General features: G+C 38.1%; 1 protein-coding gene across 4 annotated transcripts in view; it reads left to right on the top strand.

Moving 5' to 3' along the window:
- Nucleotides 1–18,975, top strand: part of WWC3 (WWC family member 3) — a 100,756-nt gene that overhangs the window by 49,822 nt on the left and 31,959 nt on the right. For all 4 annotated transcript variants that reach the window (XM_083846595.1, XM_083846594.1, XM_083846593.1 and 1 more), the window contains exons 6-8: nt 4,462–4,591; nt 10,288–10,437; nt 12,551–12,624. In XM_083846595.1, coding sequence (XP_083702721.1) covers nt 4,462–4,591; nt 10,288–10,437; nt 12,551–12,624 — 354 coding nt within the window. The remainder of the gene's footprint in view (nt 1–4,461; nt 4,592–10,287; nt 10,438–12,550; nt 12,625–18,975) is intronic.

Below are 18,975 nucleotides of genomic sequence, written 5' to 3'. Positions count from 1 at the left end.
TTCGCTTCAGGAATCCTGGCAAAGCTCCGGAGATCCTGGAGCAATTAGGTTCCTGATTTTCCAGCTTAGACTGAATTAACCAAACATGGTATTTTGTTAATAAAACTATATAAAGGGAGGTACTCAGATTTTAAATTTAAAGGAGATGAAATAGCCTATGCATTTCATGTTTTCTAATCTTACAAGGTTCTTTTGTTTTATAATGCATTTTAAAAGCTTCAGAGAAAAAAACGTTTGACCAAAATCCTTCATTGGCAGATATAATATAATCATTCGCTGGCATAAATATAGTGACTACAAAAAGCATTTACACTTAGTTGCAGGGGAGTTGTTAGTATATGATATTAACTGCAAATTTGTAAAGCAAAGCCTTCTGTATGTCAAAACAGCAAATATTCTAAGTATGGTCAGTGTTTCAGGATAGTAGCATAATTAAGCAGTAACAGAACAAAAAAAATCATCTTAAGATTCTTAATCGTATTTTCTTTATTTCAGTAAGAATTGCCTTGCCTGTTCTACTTTATTTTCCTCCACATGGTTACTGGGTCGTTTTAAGGGCGTCGGTTCAGTTTTTTATAAAAGGACAAACCACTTCATGAGGGAGATGAAAGTATTTGAAGGCCAATTGAAATTGAAGATTGTTTTAATTAATATAATTAATTTAAGATTGTCCAGCAAAGTAGTGCAACTTTTTGAAAAGTAAAGTCTGCAAATGATTATGAATGCCAATGTTCCTTCGATTTTAGCCCAAGCTAAGTTGCCTGTATTCCAGGATGGGGGTACAGGAGAGACTCTCAAGAGAGGAATCGTTTTAAAGTGAGCTCTGTGCATCTGATCGGTCAGTGGTAACTCTAATCAGCTGGTTTAAATGTTCAGGCATGACAACTCAGTGCTTCAGCGCTGCTTATTGCTGCAGTCACTCTCTGTGGGTGTACAGGCTGGCAGTCATCGTTTGCTGCAGCTGATGATAGCATTTGGCCGGGTGTTAGCCCGTATTGCTGTGAATTTCTCTTGGTGTTTGTGCCCTGCTGAATTCTGCTCTCTGCAGTGGTTTCTGGACTTTTTTTTAAAGTAATTTATCAGTTGCCTTTCTGGTAAGGTACGTGCTTTCTTTTGAATATTTTGCTTCTACTAGGAAGTGAGCCAATTTGGAGAGTACTCATGCTGTCTAACAACTGAAGAGAGAAGCTCTTCTGGCCTCCTTGTGTAGGCAGTGGAGAGGCAGACTGTGTCGGTGGTTGGTCCATGCCAAAAATCTGACTGTGCTCTGGGTTGTCCCTGGGCCTTCACTCCCCCAGCTCTCTTACTTGTCTGGGGAGAAGAGTCACTCCAGTCAAGTACTGACGCTGAAGTGTTTTGCTGCTTGCATATCCACAAAACAAGTGCATTGTCTGAAAAGCAATTTGCCGTTCCTTCTCTAAATTAAAAGATTTTTTTTTCTAAGATTCTTGCATTTCAGGCATTTCCCTCTTTTGTTACCTTTTCTAAATTTTTGGTCTGCCTAATTTTTGTTCCTTCTTGTGCTAGGTCAAATCTTCAAGTAACTGCCAAACTGAGACTGGCATGCATCCTGTTCAGCTGTTTTAAAAGCCATGTTCTTCATTTTATTTTAAGTACATGCCAAGAACAATATTGGGAGTTGTCACACTTCAGGGTTTACATCTGGCCAAATGCTTGCTTTGAACCTCTGGACAGAATAGCGTGGGAGCAGGTACCAGGACCTGCACGGCCCCGTGTTCAGCTGCTACTGGGCCCAGCCCTTGGAGAAGAGACCCATGTTTCGGTGGGGGTGTTTAGGGTGCTCAGTGTTTCCACTACTTTGTGGTGCTCTCAGATTCTGATGCCCTTGGTTAAATGCAAATCTTTTGCATTGAAATTTTCCGTGTACAGTATCTGCCTTGGACTAGGTTGTCATCTTTTCTTTTTAATTTTAGTAAAATGGCCTAGCCATCTCTGAGAAGTTTAAAAAAAAATGTAGAGGAAAAAATGAATTTTGTGGGGGTGAGAGGGGATTGCGGGTTTTTAATAGCTCTGAAGCTCCAATACAGTCAGAATTTCAAATTTTGTGGTGTGCAGCATTTTGTTAGGTCTATATCTTCACCAGTTTCATCCAAATTTCGCAGTGTTGTCATAAGCCTTTGAACGTTACGGTCTGCCTTTGCCCACTGCAGGCTTTCTGGAGTTCAGCATTTCAAGCCTGACGAGACCCCACCCTGCATGACAGCCTTCCCTGCTCCTTGGTCCCCAGGGGTGCCTTTGCCCTGAGGCACAGCTGGTCTTGTCGAAGCCCAGGGCTAGGGGGTTTTAAAAATGAGCCTTACCTGGAACGAATCCCTTCACCTGACATGGCAGGGACTGGGAATGAGGAGCAGCTCCTTCTCTCCTGTGTTTTTAGTGACCCTGTTGCGTGTCGGCAGGAATTTTGGAGGAAGAAGGTGTTTAGCAGCAAAGGAAATGAAAACCCGGCCAGTTGGCCGTGAGAGCAGAGGAGTGAGGAGAGTTGGGGAATTAGGGCTGACTAAACAGTTTATAGCTACACACTAGTTTAGAGGATATGAGACCTCACAAAAGCTTTAAAATTAAGTTTTAACTCAACTACAGACCTATGCTTTGGGGGGGAGTCTTAAGTATTTGAAAGACGTGGTGGAAAATAGAGGAACGCAGAGACTGCCGTGTAGGACCAAAGCTATTGCGAGTGTGTTAATAGCCTACATATCCTGGAAACATCTTCCTCAGAAAATGTATATTTCAGTCATGGGTTGAGTATTAATTGAATGTTCTTCCTGTTCATATAAAGGGCCTATCTGTTTTTGCATCATGCTGTTTTCCATTAATAAATGGAAGATTCCTGTCAACTTGGTGGCTTTCAAAACTAGAGATTTAGGAAAGGAATTAAAAACTAACAGACAATGAATAAGCAGTAGTTTTGTAAGATACTTAAGCCAGTTTGGATTGACAGCAATACTGAGTTAAGCTCAGATATTTCTGGCAGTAGAATATTTTCTGATTCTTTACTTAAACAAATACCAGTTCATAAGTTGGGCTCCAAAGTGACGTCCAGGAACATGAATTTGTGGCTAACTGGACAAAAATCTGGTTGAAATTAAATAATTTCCTTTTCCTGTAATACCACCTTGTACCTGGCAAACAGTATAATGAACGGTTGTGTAGGAGGCATTTTCTGGTCTAATATTTGGGTGGAATCTATGTTCTTAAAATTAATCTAACCGTCAGATAAAACCACATTATCATGTTCATTAAACTTTTAGTGAATTGGATTGGTTGTTTTATCTAATCTTTTCAAGATTTTAACTGGAAATGAGTGAAGAATCAAGTAACCATCTGAAAAACAAAATAAAACAAAACTTTAATCCAAACTTTAAGTTCTTTCTGGTTTTTGGAACAAATCATAAATGCTTACATATTTTTGTATGCAACATGAGGAGAATTGTGCTTAAGCGGAAAGCTGAGGTTCAGACTTACTTTGCATTTTGACAAAATCAGGAGTTGTCAGAAGAAAACAAACAAACCCAAACTGTAGAAACCCAATCTGCACTTCCTCCTGAAAGTTGTAAGCTGCACAATAAAACCACAGGAGTTCCGTTCGAGCCTTTTGTTTTTTTTTTTTATTATAATTTTAATATTTTAATTTTAAAACAAGTGGCTGTGAGTAGAATTTTAGTGATTTTTATTTCTCTGTCAGAACATACTGAATGAGGAGAGTAACAAAATTTTTGTATAGTTTAAGTTATGAAGGCACTTGCACTTGTGGTATCATTTTGGTGTTCTATGGAATCCGAAGGAAAAACTATGGGTAGTTGACATTGCATTTGAAATCTTCTGGGATGGTCCCTGTGTACCTTCCTGTACCCCAGCGCAGGAAAATGATGATGTCTAGGAAAGATACTCAAAGATGCAAGTGATGTCAGGAAAGTATTTACAATACAGTTTTCAGAATTTAAAATTTCTTTGAAAAACACCAAAAAAAATCCCACCAAAAAACGGTAACCAACAAACAGAATGTCTTCATTAGAAACTTCTAAAACAAGGTCAGACAATGTCCTGGAAGAGATGTTGCAATGTGTAGTGACGCATCAGAAATGTGATGGCTTGGCTGCTAATGTCTTATATCGGTTATAAGTTATGTCTTGTACAGGTTAATTTTAGATTGATTTTACTTTTGTTGCATAAAGTAACCCACAGGCGTTGCTTTTGTAAGTAAACTCTAGTAGGGGACATTAAAGATGGGGAATTTGTTGGTTCTGCAGAACAGGAGTAGACAGTTGCATTGTTTTACCTTTAGAATGTACTGGATGCTGAACTAGCATGGTGTTCTGATTCCCTGTAGAGTGTCATTTTATTCCTGGAAATCAAAGGGTACATGAATAAACAAGTCTTAAAACATCTATGGTCTCTCTAATTATGTGAAAATTCCTGAACCTGTCTGTATCTTTTCAACAGGATTGATCGGAAGATGTCAAGTGCTCATACAAATTATAGACTGGATGAAGCACAGGCTATAATGAGCGAGCTTCGAACCATAAAGAAAGCTATATGCACAGGTGAAAAAGAGAGGCAGGACCTTATGCAGGTAAATACATATATAGATATTCTACTGAACAAATAGCTGCTAAAATGTACAACCTTTCTTCATTTTCTTGTTTCCAATTGCATTGGGGTTACCAGGTTTAAATAAGCAAGGGGGAGGGGGATAATCCGATTTTTCTGCTTGATAATTGCCTATAGCAGACATTTCATAAGAAGTAGTCGTTGTCTATACTGTGCACATGAGACTTCATGTGACAATTTCACATTTTTTGTCTTAAAGTACTATCCTTACATTTGGATTGATGTTTTTATTTAATATAGCTTCCCATTGCTGCTAACTATATCAAACGCTCCTATGGAATAGTTATCCTGCATTTAAAAAAACAAACAAACAAGCCCATCAAACAAAATATGTTCAACTGTATTGTTTTTTCATTTTGTTTAATGTCCCTTTGTGTTCTGCATAATGAACGAAGACTGAGAATTCATGTGCTAAAATGTTTATCAGCTTTTTTATCATGTTTTTCCTTTTATAAGCATCTTACAAAATTGGATCTGTGTTATTATACTACAGTTTGGCAGTTCTCCCTTTTTTGCCCCAATCGCTACAAGTAAGACATCAAGACACAGATTAATTTCAAATGTCCTCACAAAATCCTCAAAGCATGTGATCAAATATAATGTATACATACACCATCCTGCAAGCTCTAAATAATTTTTTAAAATCCAAGCATAAGGATTAAGGGGAGATGCATGCCCAGGTAGTGATCCAGCTTTTGAATGGATTCCGCATCCTGCTCTGAGTTCTCACCTGCTGTGTCTGCATTATGTATGTGACAGGAGCTTGACTTAAGAGCCATGATCCTTTGCTACTGCTGGAACATTGGTGTATACTTGTTGAAATATGCTCTGGATACAGAAGGGTGGCAAGAACCATTCTCTTCACCTAGTCTTGAAACTGCTTTATGGAAAAAATACAACATTTTCATTACCTAAGTCTTTGGGACTGCACTAAATTATTATTGCCATTCAAGGTGTTGGTTTTTTTTCTTTTCATATTTCTCTGCAGTAGTGCTTTGCTGGTAATTTTTTGTTGTTAAATTCTGTAGGTAGCTTGTAATCTGCATATAATGAATTTCAATAGTTATACAATTATTCAGTCTCCAAAGCATTACCCAAAGGTCAGCTGATGGACCACAAATCCTTGTTCAAGTAGACAGAACGCTTAAGTCGCTTAAGTTTCTGCCTTGGCAGCTTTGAACATATTCAATATTTTGTGTTGGCCAGGTTTTAAAGTGATTCTCAAGTCTTCCACATGCCTAGCTAGCAAGAAATGATTAGAAAGGCAGTTCTTCATGGATGCTGTGACGCACATTTTAAGAAATTAACTGGTAATTTAAAGACTTCTGTGTGAGATCCTGGAGCAACTTAACTACTGGCCTTGTTTTGGCTCTCCCAATAGTGTTGTGTTTTTCTTTTTCCCCATAGATTTTCAGTCCTCAGTGGCACTATATCCAGCAGTAAACATTGAGATGCCTTGAAAATCATAGCTTTTAGACGAACTTTAAGTGCTGTTGCAGTGTCTTTAAATATAGTATTGGAAGAGGTGGAGGTCGTAGGATCAAGCTTAACGTCATAGACTGGGCAATGCTGGCAACACCAAAATGTAGAGGTCACACAAGACATAACCAAAAAAGAAGAGTGTTGTGATCTTTATTCGTGAGCCTATGTGACATATAGGAACTAGTAGTGTAGGAGATACCATTTTTTTTATCACAGCAAACGCCAGTCTGTTGTGATAGCAGACAGTAATAGGCAAGTAGTCCAGGAGAGTCTATAAAATAATTTTCACACACGCCTACCAGTTCTGCATGTTCTATTGCAATTGTAACAAGGCATCAAATGTCAGTCTACAAGATCAACAGTTGTCAAAGTTGTCTATGTCTACCAACTTATTGTGCTCTGCCTAAAATCCCCAGCTTTCTACCTGATATTTTTTCTTAGTCTTGACAAAATAAAAAAATGTTATTTCATTGACGTTTTGTTGTTACCAAATTTCATGGTGCTTTGCCTTTTTATTTGTTATTATTTGAAGATAATTGTTATGGATTTGTTTAGCTTAGTTAAACAAGTGAAAGTCTGTTTTAAATATCTTTGTAATGAGTTGAGAATTTGTTCTTTTCTTTGCCCTATAGATATTTAAATTGATTTGTCCTTAAAAGTGCTACCTTTAAAAGCTATTGTTGGTTAAGACAAGCTTTCGTATGGAAAACTTTCTGTTTTGAAAGCTGTTTATAGAGGATTTGGAAGTATTGTGTAAACAGATGGGAATTTATTTCAGAGAAAGGAAATAGAAAATTTCATACTACTTCTTAATTTAAATCTGGCCAGCGTAAGCAACAGAACTAAACATAGCAGAAGTGACTCAGTCTTGTGTAGGTGCTTGGAAAATTGTAGCTGTCGTAAAAATATGATAATTGGATTGAGTTGTGTGGGAGAGAAGGCTGACAGGGGAAGGAGAAGGTGGTCAGATTTAAACTGGGTGTTGTGGTTACAAATAACGTCAAATGTGCAGTCTCACAGCTCCAAAAAAGTAGACAAACTTTTTATATAAGATGGAGTAAGCAAGGTACGTGCTTAAGTTCCCAAATATGTGTGTGTGTATCTTGTCCCTCTCCTCAATACCCTTTGTGCTTTAGTTTCTGTTCTAGCATGTGCATATCCTTTAAAAATATTCTCTCCTTGGAAGCCTTGGAGTTTGCTTTTTTTTTTTTTTTTTTTTAAATTATTTTAAATAGGCTAAACAGTTTAGATAGGAACTGCACTGAACTTTTGTGGCAGAGAGCTCCCAAATTAGGTAGCAGGAGATGGATGATGAAATGACAGTGCCCATTTCTCTCTTTTTGGGTAGGCTTCGGTGTGCCTGCAACTCCACATCCATATGCTAGGCTGGTCTGGCAGTTTCTCCAGGATTGCCATAAACAATCCTTAAACCCTGGATGAAAGAGAGGTTCTCCCATATAGCTGGGGATGATCTAGCAGTTGATGTAAATTGTTTCTATCCTAAAAGACTGCTAATGCAGTTTGTAATTCTCTGTGTTATGATTGCTGGAGGGTGTGATTTCACTCTTCCACCTAGAAGGACTCAAAGGACTTCTATGCTTACCCTAGAGCAGTCACCTGTGCATGTAGGTTAGATGTAAGTTAGGGTGATTGCCACCTGCCTCATTTTTAAGTAGTATCCAGGGTTCAGCAAATGCCCAGATAGGAAACCTGGCCAGCATCCAGGCAGTCTTTCACTACGTGCTAGGGAGAGGCTAGTGGGGATCGGAGCACAGCGGTAGTGCATGAAGTAGCTGAAACGTGGGCAAAAACTTAGATTTAAGTTCTGGAATCAGGACCTTTGGTGCTGGTAACATGATAAATATGTCTGTAACATAATGCAAGTTAGCCAAAGGTGCCAGAGGGGACATGGTTTGTTTGGGAGAAACTTCAGGCTTTCTGAATCCCCAGTGTTCATGAGGTTGGCTTTGCTTTACTGGGAAAAGGATATCTTAGACATTTGATGTTTGTGTAGCTACAATTTGTAATGATTATTTCCATCTTATAAATCTGTTAGGGATCCATCTTGATGCTGTTATACAGCAGGAGGTTGCCAGGAATGGGGGATTGCCAGTGGGTTTTGAAGAGGAACGTTGGATGGGACGCCAATTTTTACTTGTCTTAAAATGGCAGACACTCTGATTTTCTTCCTTCTGCTTTGTAGAGCAGTTCATCTTGCAGCAAGTCTTCCGAGATAAAGGGACACTGGCTAGGGATTTCTCAGCAGCAAAGCTCGAAACTGAATTTTGGTTTCTCAGGATGGAGAACAAACTGTTTTATTTGTCCTTCAAGCTAAGGTAGCACAGTTCAGTTGGGAGGTAGCAGAAGAATTGGCTTCTTTTGGGAGCCCAAGACAAGTTGAGCTTCTGGAGGCAAGTAGTTGTAGCCTTGTCCCACCACCAGCGTGTCTGGTATCTGCACTCCCCTCAGTCCTAGCCAGTGCTGAGCACAAACTCCCAGCCCTGCTCAGACTCTGTAGCACTGGTCGATCAAGACTGAAGAAGGAGTGATACATGCTGCGTGATGCGTGTCACGTACCTGCTGCTCTCCTTGTTGTTCCCCAGCAGGAAGAAGGCACCGTGTGAGTTCAGGGATCATCAGGGAGGAGCGTAGTCCCCTCACTCTTGTGCCTAGGGAGCCCATCCCCTCCTTTCATCTACCAGGATGGGTATTTTCCCTCTTTTTCCTCTCTAGTGGAGGCAGGCATGAGGGAGGGACTGGTATATAAAGAGAACGAAGGGATGGAATATGAATGGGGAATGGAAGCCACCAGAAAAAGCTGCTTTTGCTGTCTGGTTTCAGGCGTGGTGCAATTCCTAAGGATGCTTCCTGGGCTCCCAGATCAGATGCCTTTGTCTTCAAGGTGGTCTTGCAGCTCCTGTGAGCAGCAGCCAGTTGCTGTTACACAGGCTAATCTTCCTGACTCTGTCAGTTGGATTTGTTGTAGGAAAAGGAAGCATTGCTGTGTTATCCAGGGTATCCTTTTTAAACTGCTCTTTGAAGACTGAGAACCATCCTGGTAATTGGATATGCACCATAACTGGGGCTCGTTGCAAATCATCAGTTGTCAGAGAGACTGGGATTCCAGAGGGCCAGTGTGGTGCATTGCGGTGCCTCTGCTTAGTCTCTGATTCTGTAGTTTGGACAATGGAGTAAGCAGATTTGATTATTTTTTTTCCTGGGCATTTTTACAATCAGACAGCTTTATCATCTATGAACAGATACAGTTTTTCAAAATTTTGAGGAATTTTTAATATAATTTGTTTGTTTCCTTCCCCTATAGTGGGGGGAGGGGCAGAATAGATTTACTTTTATGCATTTTTTATTGTTCTTTCGATGCAAAATGTATAGGTTCTTAGTCATAAATGACAGCCTGAATAGTGGTTTTGCCATTAACAGTACATTATCAGTAACTTTTGAAAAACAGAGAATGCACAATCAGAAAATAAGTGGCATTAGCAAGTGTATCTTTTTATTAAAGGAATTCTAAGAGCCTGTCAACAAAGCTCTGACAGCCAAACAAGCTCTTGTTATTTTGTGTGATTGTCTTATTACCCTTTTGCCTTAAAGACTGTTTGAGATCTCTGCTTTACCCTCACAGTTTGTGTCATTGTCTAGACATTTCAGAGATGTCGCTTGTTTAACCCAAAGTGTAAAATATCTCTAACTATGTGAACCTTGAGTAAGGGAGCACCGGGGTGAAATCAGCTGTCGTAAAAACAGTCAATACAAGGTATTCATCAAGTTGGATGTGATGGCAGTAGTGGCTAAGGAATGTAACCTGGGCAGAAGATGGCAAAAGGGCAGGTGAATCCCATTTGTTTTTCCTATCAATGAACCTGGAAGCTGACAGTTGCTAGATTCAAAGAACTGTAAGCCATGCAAAAGTTAAAACCTTCATAGACCTAAAATAAATTGTAAACATCAGATTTTTAAAAAAGATCTAAGCGTATCTTTTAAAAGCAGGTGTTTATTTCAAAGCAAAGGTGCTTCAGATTAGTGGACAGTATGATAAATTTTAGTTCCTGTAAATGGCTCTTTCTAGGCAATCTACCTATTTTTCTTTTTCAATCAATAAAAGAATTATCAAAATCAGTTACTTTTGTTTGTTTGTTTGTTTCATCTCCTCTCTTGTAGAGCCTGGCCAAGCTAACCGATGGATTCAGGAATAGCTGTTGTATTACAGACTCCCTGCAGGATCTCCAGCACAATTCTAGTTCGCTCAGCGATTCCTGTTTACCTCAACAACACTGCGATGCTTGTTCTCAGACTGACATCACTGGAGAGGTATGTATTCCTACGTGAGACATTTGCTTTAGAAAATAAGCTGCTTTTGTACTGTAGTGATACTTTGTTACTTCCTGCTTTAATCCAAGACGTGCTCGCCGTGGCAGAACAAAAAATCCAAGGAAATATTGGTGGCGAAGGATTTGCATTTGCTTGTCGTTTTCAGAGCAGGTGAATGGTGGGCTGTGTCATTCTGCTGCTCGAGCATCGGGATAGGGCATAGGCTGGCGACAGGTACAGTCAAGTCCTGAACACAGCCAGCCTGGCAGAGCTCTTTGGTGACTGCAGGCTCATCTCTGAGTAACAGCTCACGCAGAGGCAACCACAGACCCCTTCTGGTCGTGTCACTAGCTCTTGGCCTTACCGACATTTGTAATGACACAGCAAGGAAGAAAATGCTTTAGCCAGCTTGAAGTTGCAGTAGAGACTTGATTGCACAATAGAGTGAGGTATTAGTTTTCTGGTAGTAGAGATGGAGGTATTTATCTTCTTTTTTTAATCTTGTTTTTATTACGATTGTCATTGTTCATAGGTATCAGACATAGGGTTGGCCTCTGTTTCTTTTGTTTTTCCAAGACAAGGGAAGTTTTTGTTTGAGCCCTGACGTATTTTTCTTAAACTAAAAAATTCTGATCTACTTGATCACACTTAGTATTCCTTTATATATAATATATATATTTGTATAATCTCTATATATGTGTTATATATGTACTCATGAATTATGTGAGACTATATATTGCCTTTATATAGGATATATGAGAGAATCTTATTAGCAGTCTTCAGAAATAGTTCTGTGTGAATGAAAAAGTATATTCCAAATACTAAAATTTTGGCCTGCCCTATCACCATGGCAGCCTAGCTGTTCTCAAGCAATAAAACGTTTGCTTCTGTGGATGCGATTGACAACAGAGCAAGAAGACAACCTGTTTGTAGTTTCGTAGTACCATTGTTTGGATGTTACTACACATTCAGTTAGAATTTTTTATTCAACTGTTTTAATTACAGGCTTTTATCACCCTGTTTTTGTTCTATTATCTTCTTTTACTGATGACTTGTTGCCAAGTTGGATGTCTCTAGAGAACCTCTACACAAGAGGAAATCTGTGTTTTTAAGAAATTACTCCTTAAAGCATCTAAAAACTTATTTAATACTAGGCTTGCTTTAAGTGTGCTAGGTAGATGGTGCCTTTGGCATGTCATTTTTCAGACTGGTGGTAGATGTGATTAATTCCAAAATGAATTACCTAAAGGAAAATAGCAGCATTTTCCTTCACAATACACATAGAGTATCACTGAAGTTGAGCCAAGTGTAGTCTGAAAATTGTGTTTGTCAGGTACGGTGTTTTTTTGTAAGGCAAATAAAATTACATAATGATGTTAATTATTTTTCTGAATTATTAGTAGTGGAATGTGAGTAAAGAAGAGGTGGATTTTTACGTGTGTGATGATAAAGAGAGGAAAAGCAGCAGATATCTAGCAGGAAATCTAGATGTGCAGCAAAGCAGTTAAGTAGGGACTCAGGTTTTAACTATTAGACTGTACACAGACTTCTGGAGAGGGCAGCTACTGATGCCCTAAGATGAAGAGAAGTTGCTGTAGAAACTAGACTGTATACAGTAGGAGTTGTAACACAAATGCGTTTTCTACGACTGACTGATTCAAGGATCAGGTAATGTTTTTGTAATAGTGTTTAAATCACACTAACGATCTAAGTGTTGGGTAACACGTCACAGTACAGGGACTGTAGTCTGAATTATTTCTTATTAAACTATCCATAAAGTAGCTATGTTAAGTAATAAAATATTTCACTTAAAGCATACTCTTTATAAAATTTTAGGACTGAAAAGTTGAAAAGCTTAGTGATACTGTTTGCTAACCTGTCATTTCCTGTATCATAATTTATTGAAAGGGCTCATTTATCTTTCATGTTTTTAACAATAAACCAGTTTTATATTAAAAAACATAAAATTAATATTGATTGCTATTACTTAAAACATTGTCAATTTTTAGTTGCCAGTAGGACAGTAATTTATCCCTTTATTTTGAGAGTGTTTTAAAAATCTCATGTCTCCCTCTCTTTCCTCCCCAATCCTTCCTCTTCAACTCTGCAACAGTTTGGGTTCGATGATAAAACAAGGCTTGTAGACAAAGTAAGACTGAACTGGCAATATGAAGAGGCCAAGAAAAGGTAACTAAAGACAAATTTGATGTTTTTACTCTTGTCAGAGTTTTCAAAGTAGAACTGGAACCAGCCTCCTAGCTGAAATGTCTTTAGGAAGATTAATATGCTTACTGTTGAGTACTTCAGAGATAATAAAAGCTTAGGTAAACATGAGACTTTATCATAAGTTTATTATATTTGTTTGCACAGATAAAAACTAAACGTCAGCCCTATACTACACTTGTATAAACACAAAATTGCAGTAGTTTAATTGAACTGTTTTACGTCCTTTTTTTTCCCCTTCTTGTCAAACTTCAATATAAACAGTCTTTAAATTTACACTGGGTTTTTATCTGCCAGGCTCTGTCAATATGTTCAGAGCTTTGCATACCTGTGTTCTAAGTTCAATATGCTGAAGTGTAAAGAAAGAATGAAAAAAATCCTGTGAGATAAATAAAGATGAACAAAAGAGCACATAAAAATAAATTTGGAGATTGAAAAATATCTATGACAAAAATGTTTTAAAATTAACTTGAAGTTGATTAATTCTTCATTAAGTCCTTCAATCTAGTTGCTTATTGTAATTATTTAGTTCTTCTGTAAAGTTAGTCTTGCAGTTTTTTTCATGTATTTTTGAAAATAATCTGCTCTGATTGAGCATTATTTTAAAATTATTACCTACCAGTGTAGTCCAGTGTGCCCTTCTTCAATCTCACTGCTTTCAAATTATTTTCCATATATTCAGGTCAGTAGTTTAGGTATAGCTGACAGCTTGAACATAGTAATTTTATAATTACCATTTATAATTATTTTAATTTGTGTTGGTAGAACTTTTTCTGATTAAAATTGTTTGGCATGTAGAAGATCCTGTTACAGTTGACTTTGAAAAACTTGTTTTTTTATTTTTTTCAAGTTAGTTTTTTTCTTTTCAATTTTATCTGCTTTTTCCAGTTTTCAACATCTCTGTGAACAAGGGTTAAAAATAAAATCCAGTGTTCTTGCCTGTTTTTTCATATGATGATGACTTTTTCTTTGAGGGAAACCGTAATGCTGTCATATGTCTTGGCACGGATTGGAAGCTTTATAGGCAATTCGCCATTTTGTATTTCTTGGAAAGTTTGCCCACATTTGGACACAATACAGGCTTAGAAAAAAAAAATTGGTGCAAGCACGTTAGAAATACACAGCTAAATTTCTTCAGCATTTGTAACTGGAATGAAAGTCTGTATTGTAAAATGCTGCCTGTGGATAATACTAGTGACTGTTACCTAATAAAAGTTAAATAACTGGGGGCAAAAAAAGGCAAAATAAAAAGGCATCAGCATACTGTTTAGTCACAGGTTAACCCTTAGTACTTCGTAGTTGAGTGATAATTTAGGGTACGTGACAGTTGATGAAGGAAAAAGGATAGGATTTAATTTTATACTGTTTGGTTTAGCAGAGCTATCGGTGCTGTAAAGATTATATTAAATACTTATAATTAGATTTTCCGACGTACATTTTCTATGTCTTTTTCAAAACTATTGTGTGTTGGTGCAGGGAAAAGATAAAGTGGAGGGTTTTTTGCATGTGTTCTGTTATTTTTTTTTGGTTTTGATTTTGTGTCTGTTTTTAGTAGCAGAAACACTTCTCAGCTGGAAATGCTGAATATTTGTTTACGCATGGAATGCGGTATTTCTGAACATCAGAAGTGATCTGGGTTTTGATGTTAATTAAGTGTAGAAAATCTGGGTAACTAACCTTCCAAATAGAGAACAGTAATTGCTGTAAGGGTAGTTTTGCTGTCCTGGGATAGCAGCTCCAACAATGGTCTGTTATTTAGCAAAAGCATGTTAGTTCCTTTAAAATAGTAGCCTTATTTTGCCCAGTATGTTGTACGGAAGTAATCAGCTTTCAGCTTTTGAGTGGAACTGCACAAAGCTCATTGCCCCTACCAGTTATCTCTGTGGTTGCATTCTTCATTTATCATGCATTCCTTCCCCTTAGCTTGCTGGCATTTCTGTAGGGCTTTTGTCTCTACTAAATATCTTTGTGCTCGTTCTGCCTTGGCTGGTGAAATATCTACTGTTACTGCACAGTGTGGGTGACGGAATGTGCTGCCATGGATTAAAATCTACGAAGTAGAAAATTAAAATGCTACACTATATCACAACTGTAAAGCAGTATATTATGACTATTTGCTTGTCAAACAGAGTAGAAACATATAGCAAATAAATACAACAAGCAAATTGCCTTATTCCCAAGTTTTAAGGGAAGACTTGTAAAGGATACTAAAGGAAAGAAGTATCTCTCTTCCCTTAAAGGAAATCAAGGGGAGAAAAAAATCCACCAACTCAAGGGTGGTGGGTTGTATTTTTGTCGTAAAAGATAATACAGCTTTAGATACCAGCAGAATAGCTGCCATAAAGGGACAAGAAAACTTTTTTATTATTATTTAAAAGTACGTTGTATGGTATTGTAGTGAGAAAGTACAGTGTTGGGACTTCTGAATGACCCATTTTGAGAAATTCGGGAGATGAGCCGAGTGATAGTGGAAAAGTTGGCTTATACTCCCCAAATATCTTTCATCCCTTGTGAAAGATAATCTGATTTTTTTTCTTCCTCTTTCAAAAATCTCTCTAACAGTATTGAGTGGTTTGGTCTTTGCATAAATTAAGACATTCACAGAGCTTTTTTTCCCCCTTCAGTTTCCCACTGGAAGGAAGTCGGATAATTTGCAATTTAATTTGTCCCATGAGTATCTTCAGATGTTGTGAGCTGTGGGTTCCAACATCTTCAAAATGCTGGGCAAGTCGTCCTTTATCCTGGGTCTGATCCAGTCTCTGGGAAGTCTCATGTAAACTCTACTTTTTAACTCACCAGTCATGCTGAACAGAGAAGCTCTTGCTCTTTACTATTCTCTTTACCCCTCCCCGTTATTTTTAAATAAACTTTACCTTATTTCCGTGTATTTTTTTCTCTCAAATCTGTCAGTGTGACCCTCCAGAGAAGCAGGCGGGAGGGAGGATGGTCTTTTTGAACAGACAGCCCCGAGCTGCCTGGATAAATACCGTTTTTAGTTTCAGTTGCTATTTCAGTGAGACTACCTTTCATGAAAAGCATTTGCACACTGGAAAGTGTCCCCCCTCGAGCGCTTTTCTGAATAGACCGTTTCATAGAAAAAGAAATCAAAAGAAAATTGTTTTTCTTTGATAACTCTAAGTTGTAGACTTCAGTGTAATGACTGTGTGAAGTATATTGGCAAATGATTGCGAACTGTCGCTGCAGTGCCTCATGCCTTGGAAAGTGAACTACTCAATAGATGAAGAATGATCCCTCCAATAACAAATGCCAGTATTGACTGTGATTTTTACTTTGTTTTTTTTTTAATCCAGTCTGGTGACAACTGACTTGAATGAACTAAAACATCCAAGCATCTTCCATCCGTTTATCTAATTTGGGTGCAAAAGAAGAAATTTCTTTACACCCACCATAATTTTGAATTTAAAGTTACTATTTTCCAATTCAGTCATTTAAAACATACAGAGACTTGAAAAAGCCTCCTGTTCAGCCAAACTTTGTATTTCCACATTACCTTTCAGAATGTTGCTTTCTTTCAGTATAGTTACTGAATAGGCGTTTTGCTGCAAACTTGCTGTCTAATTACCAAAATTAGTTTTCAGCTGTGCCTTTAAAAGCACTAGCACATGAAATGTGGCATTGCAGTTTGTGTTTGTATTGATAAAACACACATTGGTTGGATTTTGATAACAGCATTCCAGTTTGGATACAACAAAAGAGTCAAGTATTTTCCTGTTATAATTCACCTTGCGAAGGCAAGTTTCAAAATCTAATTGCCTAATTTCTGGTGAAATTCAGTGGATTTGTGTGCTTTATTCTGCTACACTAATCTGAAAATTGGATTTAGGGATGAAGTAATTTCTTTGATATCCCATAAATATCTGGCTCAGGCACGTCAGCTAATCCCAAATCTCCCATTGTCAATTTTTAAACAGAAAGCTGTCTTTCTCTTTGGGTTAGTTCAAGAGCATGGCTCTGCTCCCTTTATATCTTTAAAGTTTTCATTATACCAATTGACTTGCGAATTGAGGAAATTCTAATTCCTCTCCTCCATTGGTTTTAACAGGCTTTGCATGAAAGGTGAATACCTAATTTTATCTGCAAAATGCCAGTGGACTCCAAAAGGTTTCATGAGTGTCTTAAGCCAATTTAAGACCTCCTTGTTATTGAAGCGGGCTGCCAGAAAGACTGGATATTCTACAGAGTGTACTCGTGTTGTCCGCCAAAGCCACAGTGGCACATACTTGCAGGAACAGCCAAAGTAGACACAGTGGAGAAATTTTGTGAGCTTTTGGCTGAGTTCCGTAGCTTCTTGTTCTTTCCATTTCTTTCTTCCTCTTTCGCTAGCCTTCCCCTCTTTGAGTACAAGTTATAATCCACTCTCTTGAGGGCCTGTAAATACCAGAAATTACCCAGTTCTTACACCCTTTGTGTGTCTTCAGTCCCGAAACCACCTTCTCATGGTGTTGCATGTGGTAGAAATTGCCTGTTAGCTGAAGTGGCAGAGAACTGGCTTAGGATCTGACTTTAAACCTCCTGGTGTTCCAGGACCTAGCTCTGTGTAAGCGAAAGACTAAGCTGGGCTGATTTACGGTTGTGTATTTGTGCAATCTTAGCCACCGTTCTCCTCCAAAACATAACTGGGTTTTGTTTTTGTTTATTTTCAATGTTCCTATTCCACGGGTAACAAAGGCTTCAGCTGTAGAGTTGTCTGATACGTCACCCAGAATTCTAGGCAACTAATATAGAGTAGTGTTGGTTTTTTTGTTGTTCTTGTTCTTTTTCGGCTTTGAAAATTCAAGCAAAGTTCAGAGAACTTGTTTACGCTAGGAAGACCGACACTTGTAGGTTACGAAATACCAGGTGGTACGGTACCCTTAGTTCGTCCCTTTTATGGGTATGAATTAGGACTCTGATATTCTTTTGGAGTGTTTCTCTCTCCAGGACACCTGCCTTGCTAATAATCTGAATAATAGTCTAAGCATCGTCTTAAATGTAATGCCTACAGATGAGGTGGTTTCGCCTTGCAAAAAGTGATTTTTACTTGAAGGTCGCTTCTCACGCTATATTTTAATAAATAAAATCTTCTAAAATGAAATTTTCTTGAGCTCAGCAGTATAGTTTCATTTGTGCAGGGTTCAGATAGTCTGGAAAAAGAGGTTCAAGACGCTAACAAAATCATTTAGTTTATCTCAGTTATTTCCAATGACAAAAGTGTTGCTCTGTATTGTCTAGAGTAGTCTATGTAGAAGTATAATGACTCAGATATGCTCTAAGTTCTGGAAATGTGTGCTTCTCCCACCCCATGGTGTAGTTAGGGTGTTGTGTGGTAAATTATTGGTTGCCCTGTTTTCCACCCTCATGCTATGTTTGCGTTATCACAGACTATGCATCGTTCTAGCTATTTCAGTATTGCCATTTCAGGGCAAGTTGGCCATTTCACATCAATGCTTACTTAAGATCAGCAGGTTAAACCTTTGTCATCTCATCTGTGCCCTCCTGCTTCTCTGCTTAACAGGAGCTGTTACATTAATTTCCATCAGAAATTTTTAAATCCTGAAATAAACAGCAACTCGGGCTGCCTACCTAGGAAACCAGTCATTTGATACCACCTACTCGAGTGTGGAATGCAAGCTCCTCGGTGCTTGTTATGCAAGGATGGGAATGGGCAAAATGCCTGGAATGTTGATGGTTCAAAATTAACTGTTTTTTTTTTCTAGGAATACGCTAAATTGGTACATCGGTAGGGACCTTGGTATATCTGGCGTTAAGCCAAGATAAAAGGACTCTTATACAGTGACTTGACTTAAGAGGTAGTATCTTAAAAATATACAGTAGGAAGGAAAAACGTTTTTGAAAAACAGAGGCTTTGAACAGGACCCTCTTTTTTTTTTCTTTTTTTCTTTTTCTGTCCCTGTCAATTCATTGATTTGTTTAAGTGGGTGTTTAAGGTAGGTGAGTATACGTACTGAGCCTAAAACAAGGCAAAAGAGCCACTTTTTGTAAAAGACAAGCAGTGAAAATGGCTGGTGTGGTATAGGCATTAAATCTGGCATGGACAAACACAGTGAAAGTGCTTAATGCTTTTATGCTTGTATGCATTTGTTATGTTTGGGAAGAAAAGCTTGTGTTGCAAGACGCATATTGCAATTATGAACATGCTTGGAGGGATTTTTCTTATTAAGCTTTTAGCAGAATTCAACATGCCTCATCTCCTCAGATATTTTTCTAAGGTTTAGGTGAGGGAGACTGTAAAAGCTTTGGGGATGTTTTCTAGCCACGGAGACAAATTTTAAAAAAGTTTTTCACTGGTGGTTC

The sequence above is a fragment of the Anser anser genome, assembly GCF_964211835.1.
Source record: "Anser anser genome assembly, chromosome: 1".
NCBI lineage: Eukaryota > Metazoa > Chordata > Aves > Anseriformes > Anatidae > Anser > Anser anser.
The sequence above is the reverse complement of the archived record's forward strand: the minus strand, read 5'-3'. Positions and strand labels throughout refer to the sequence as shown.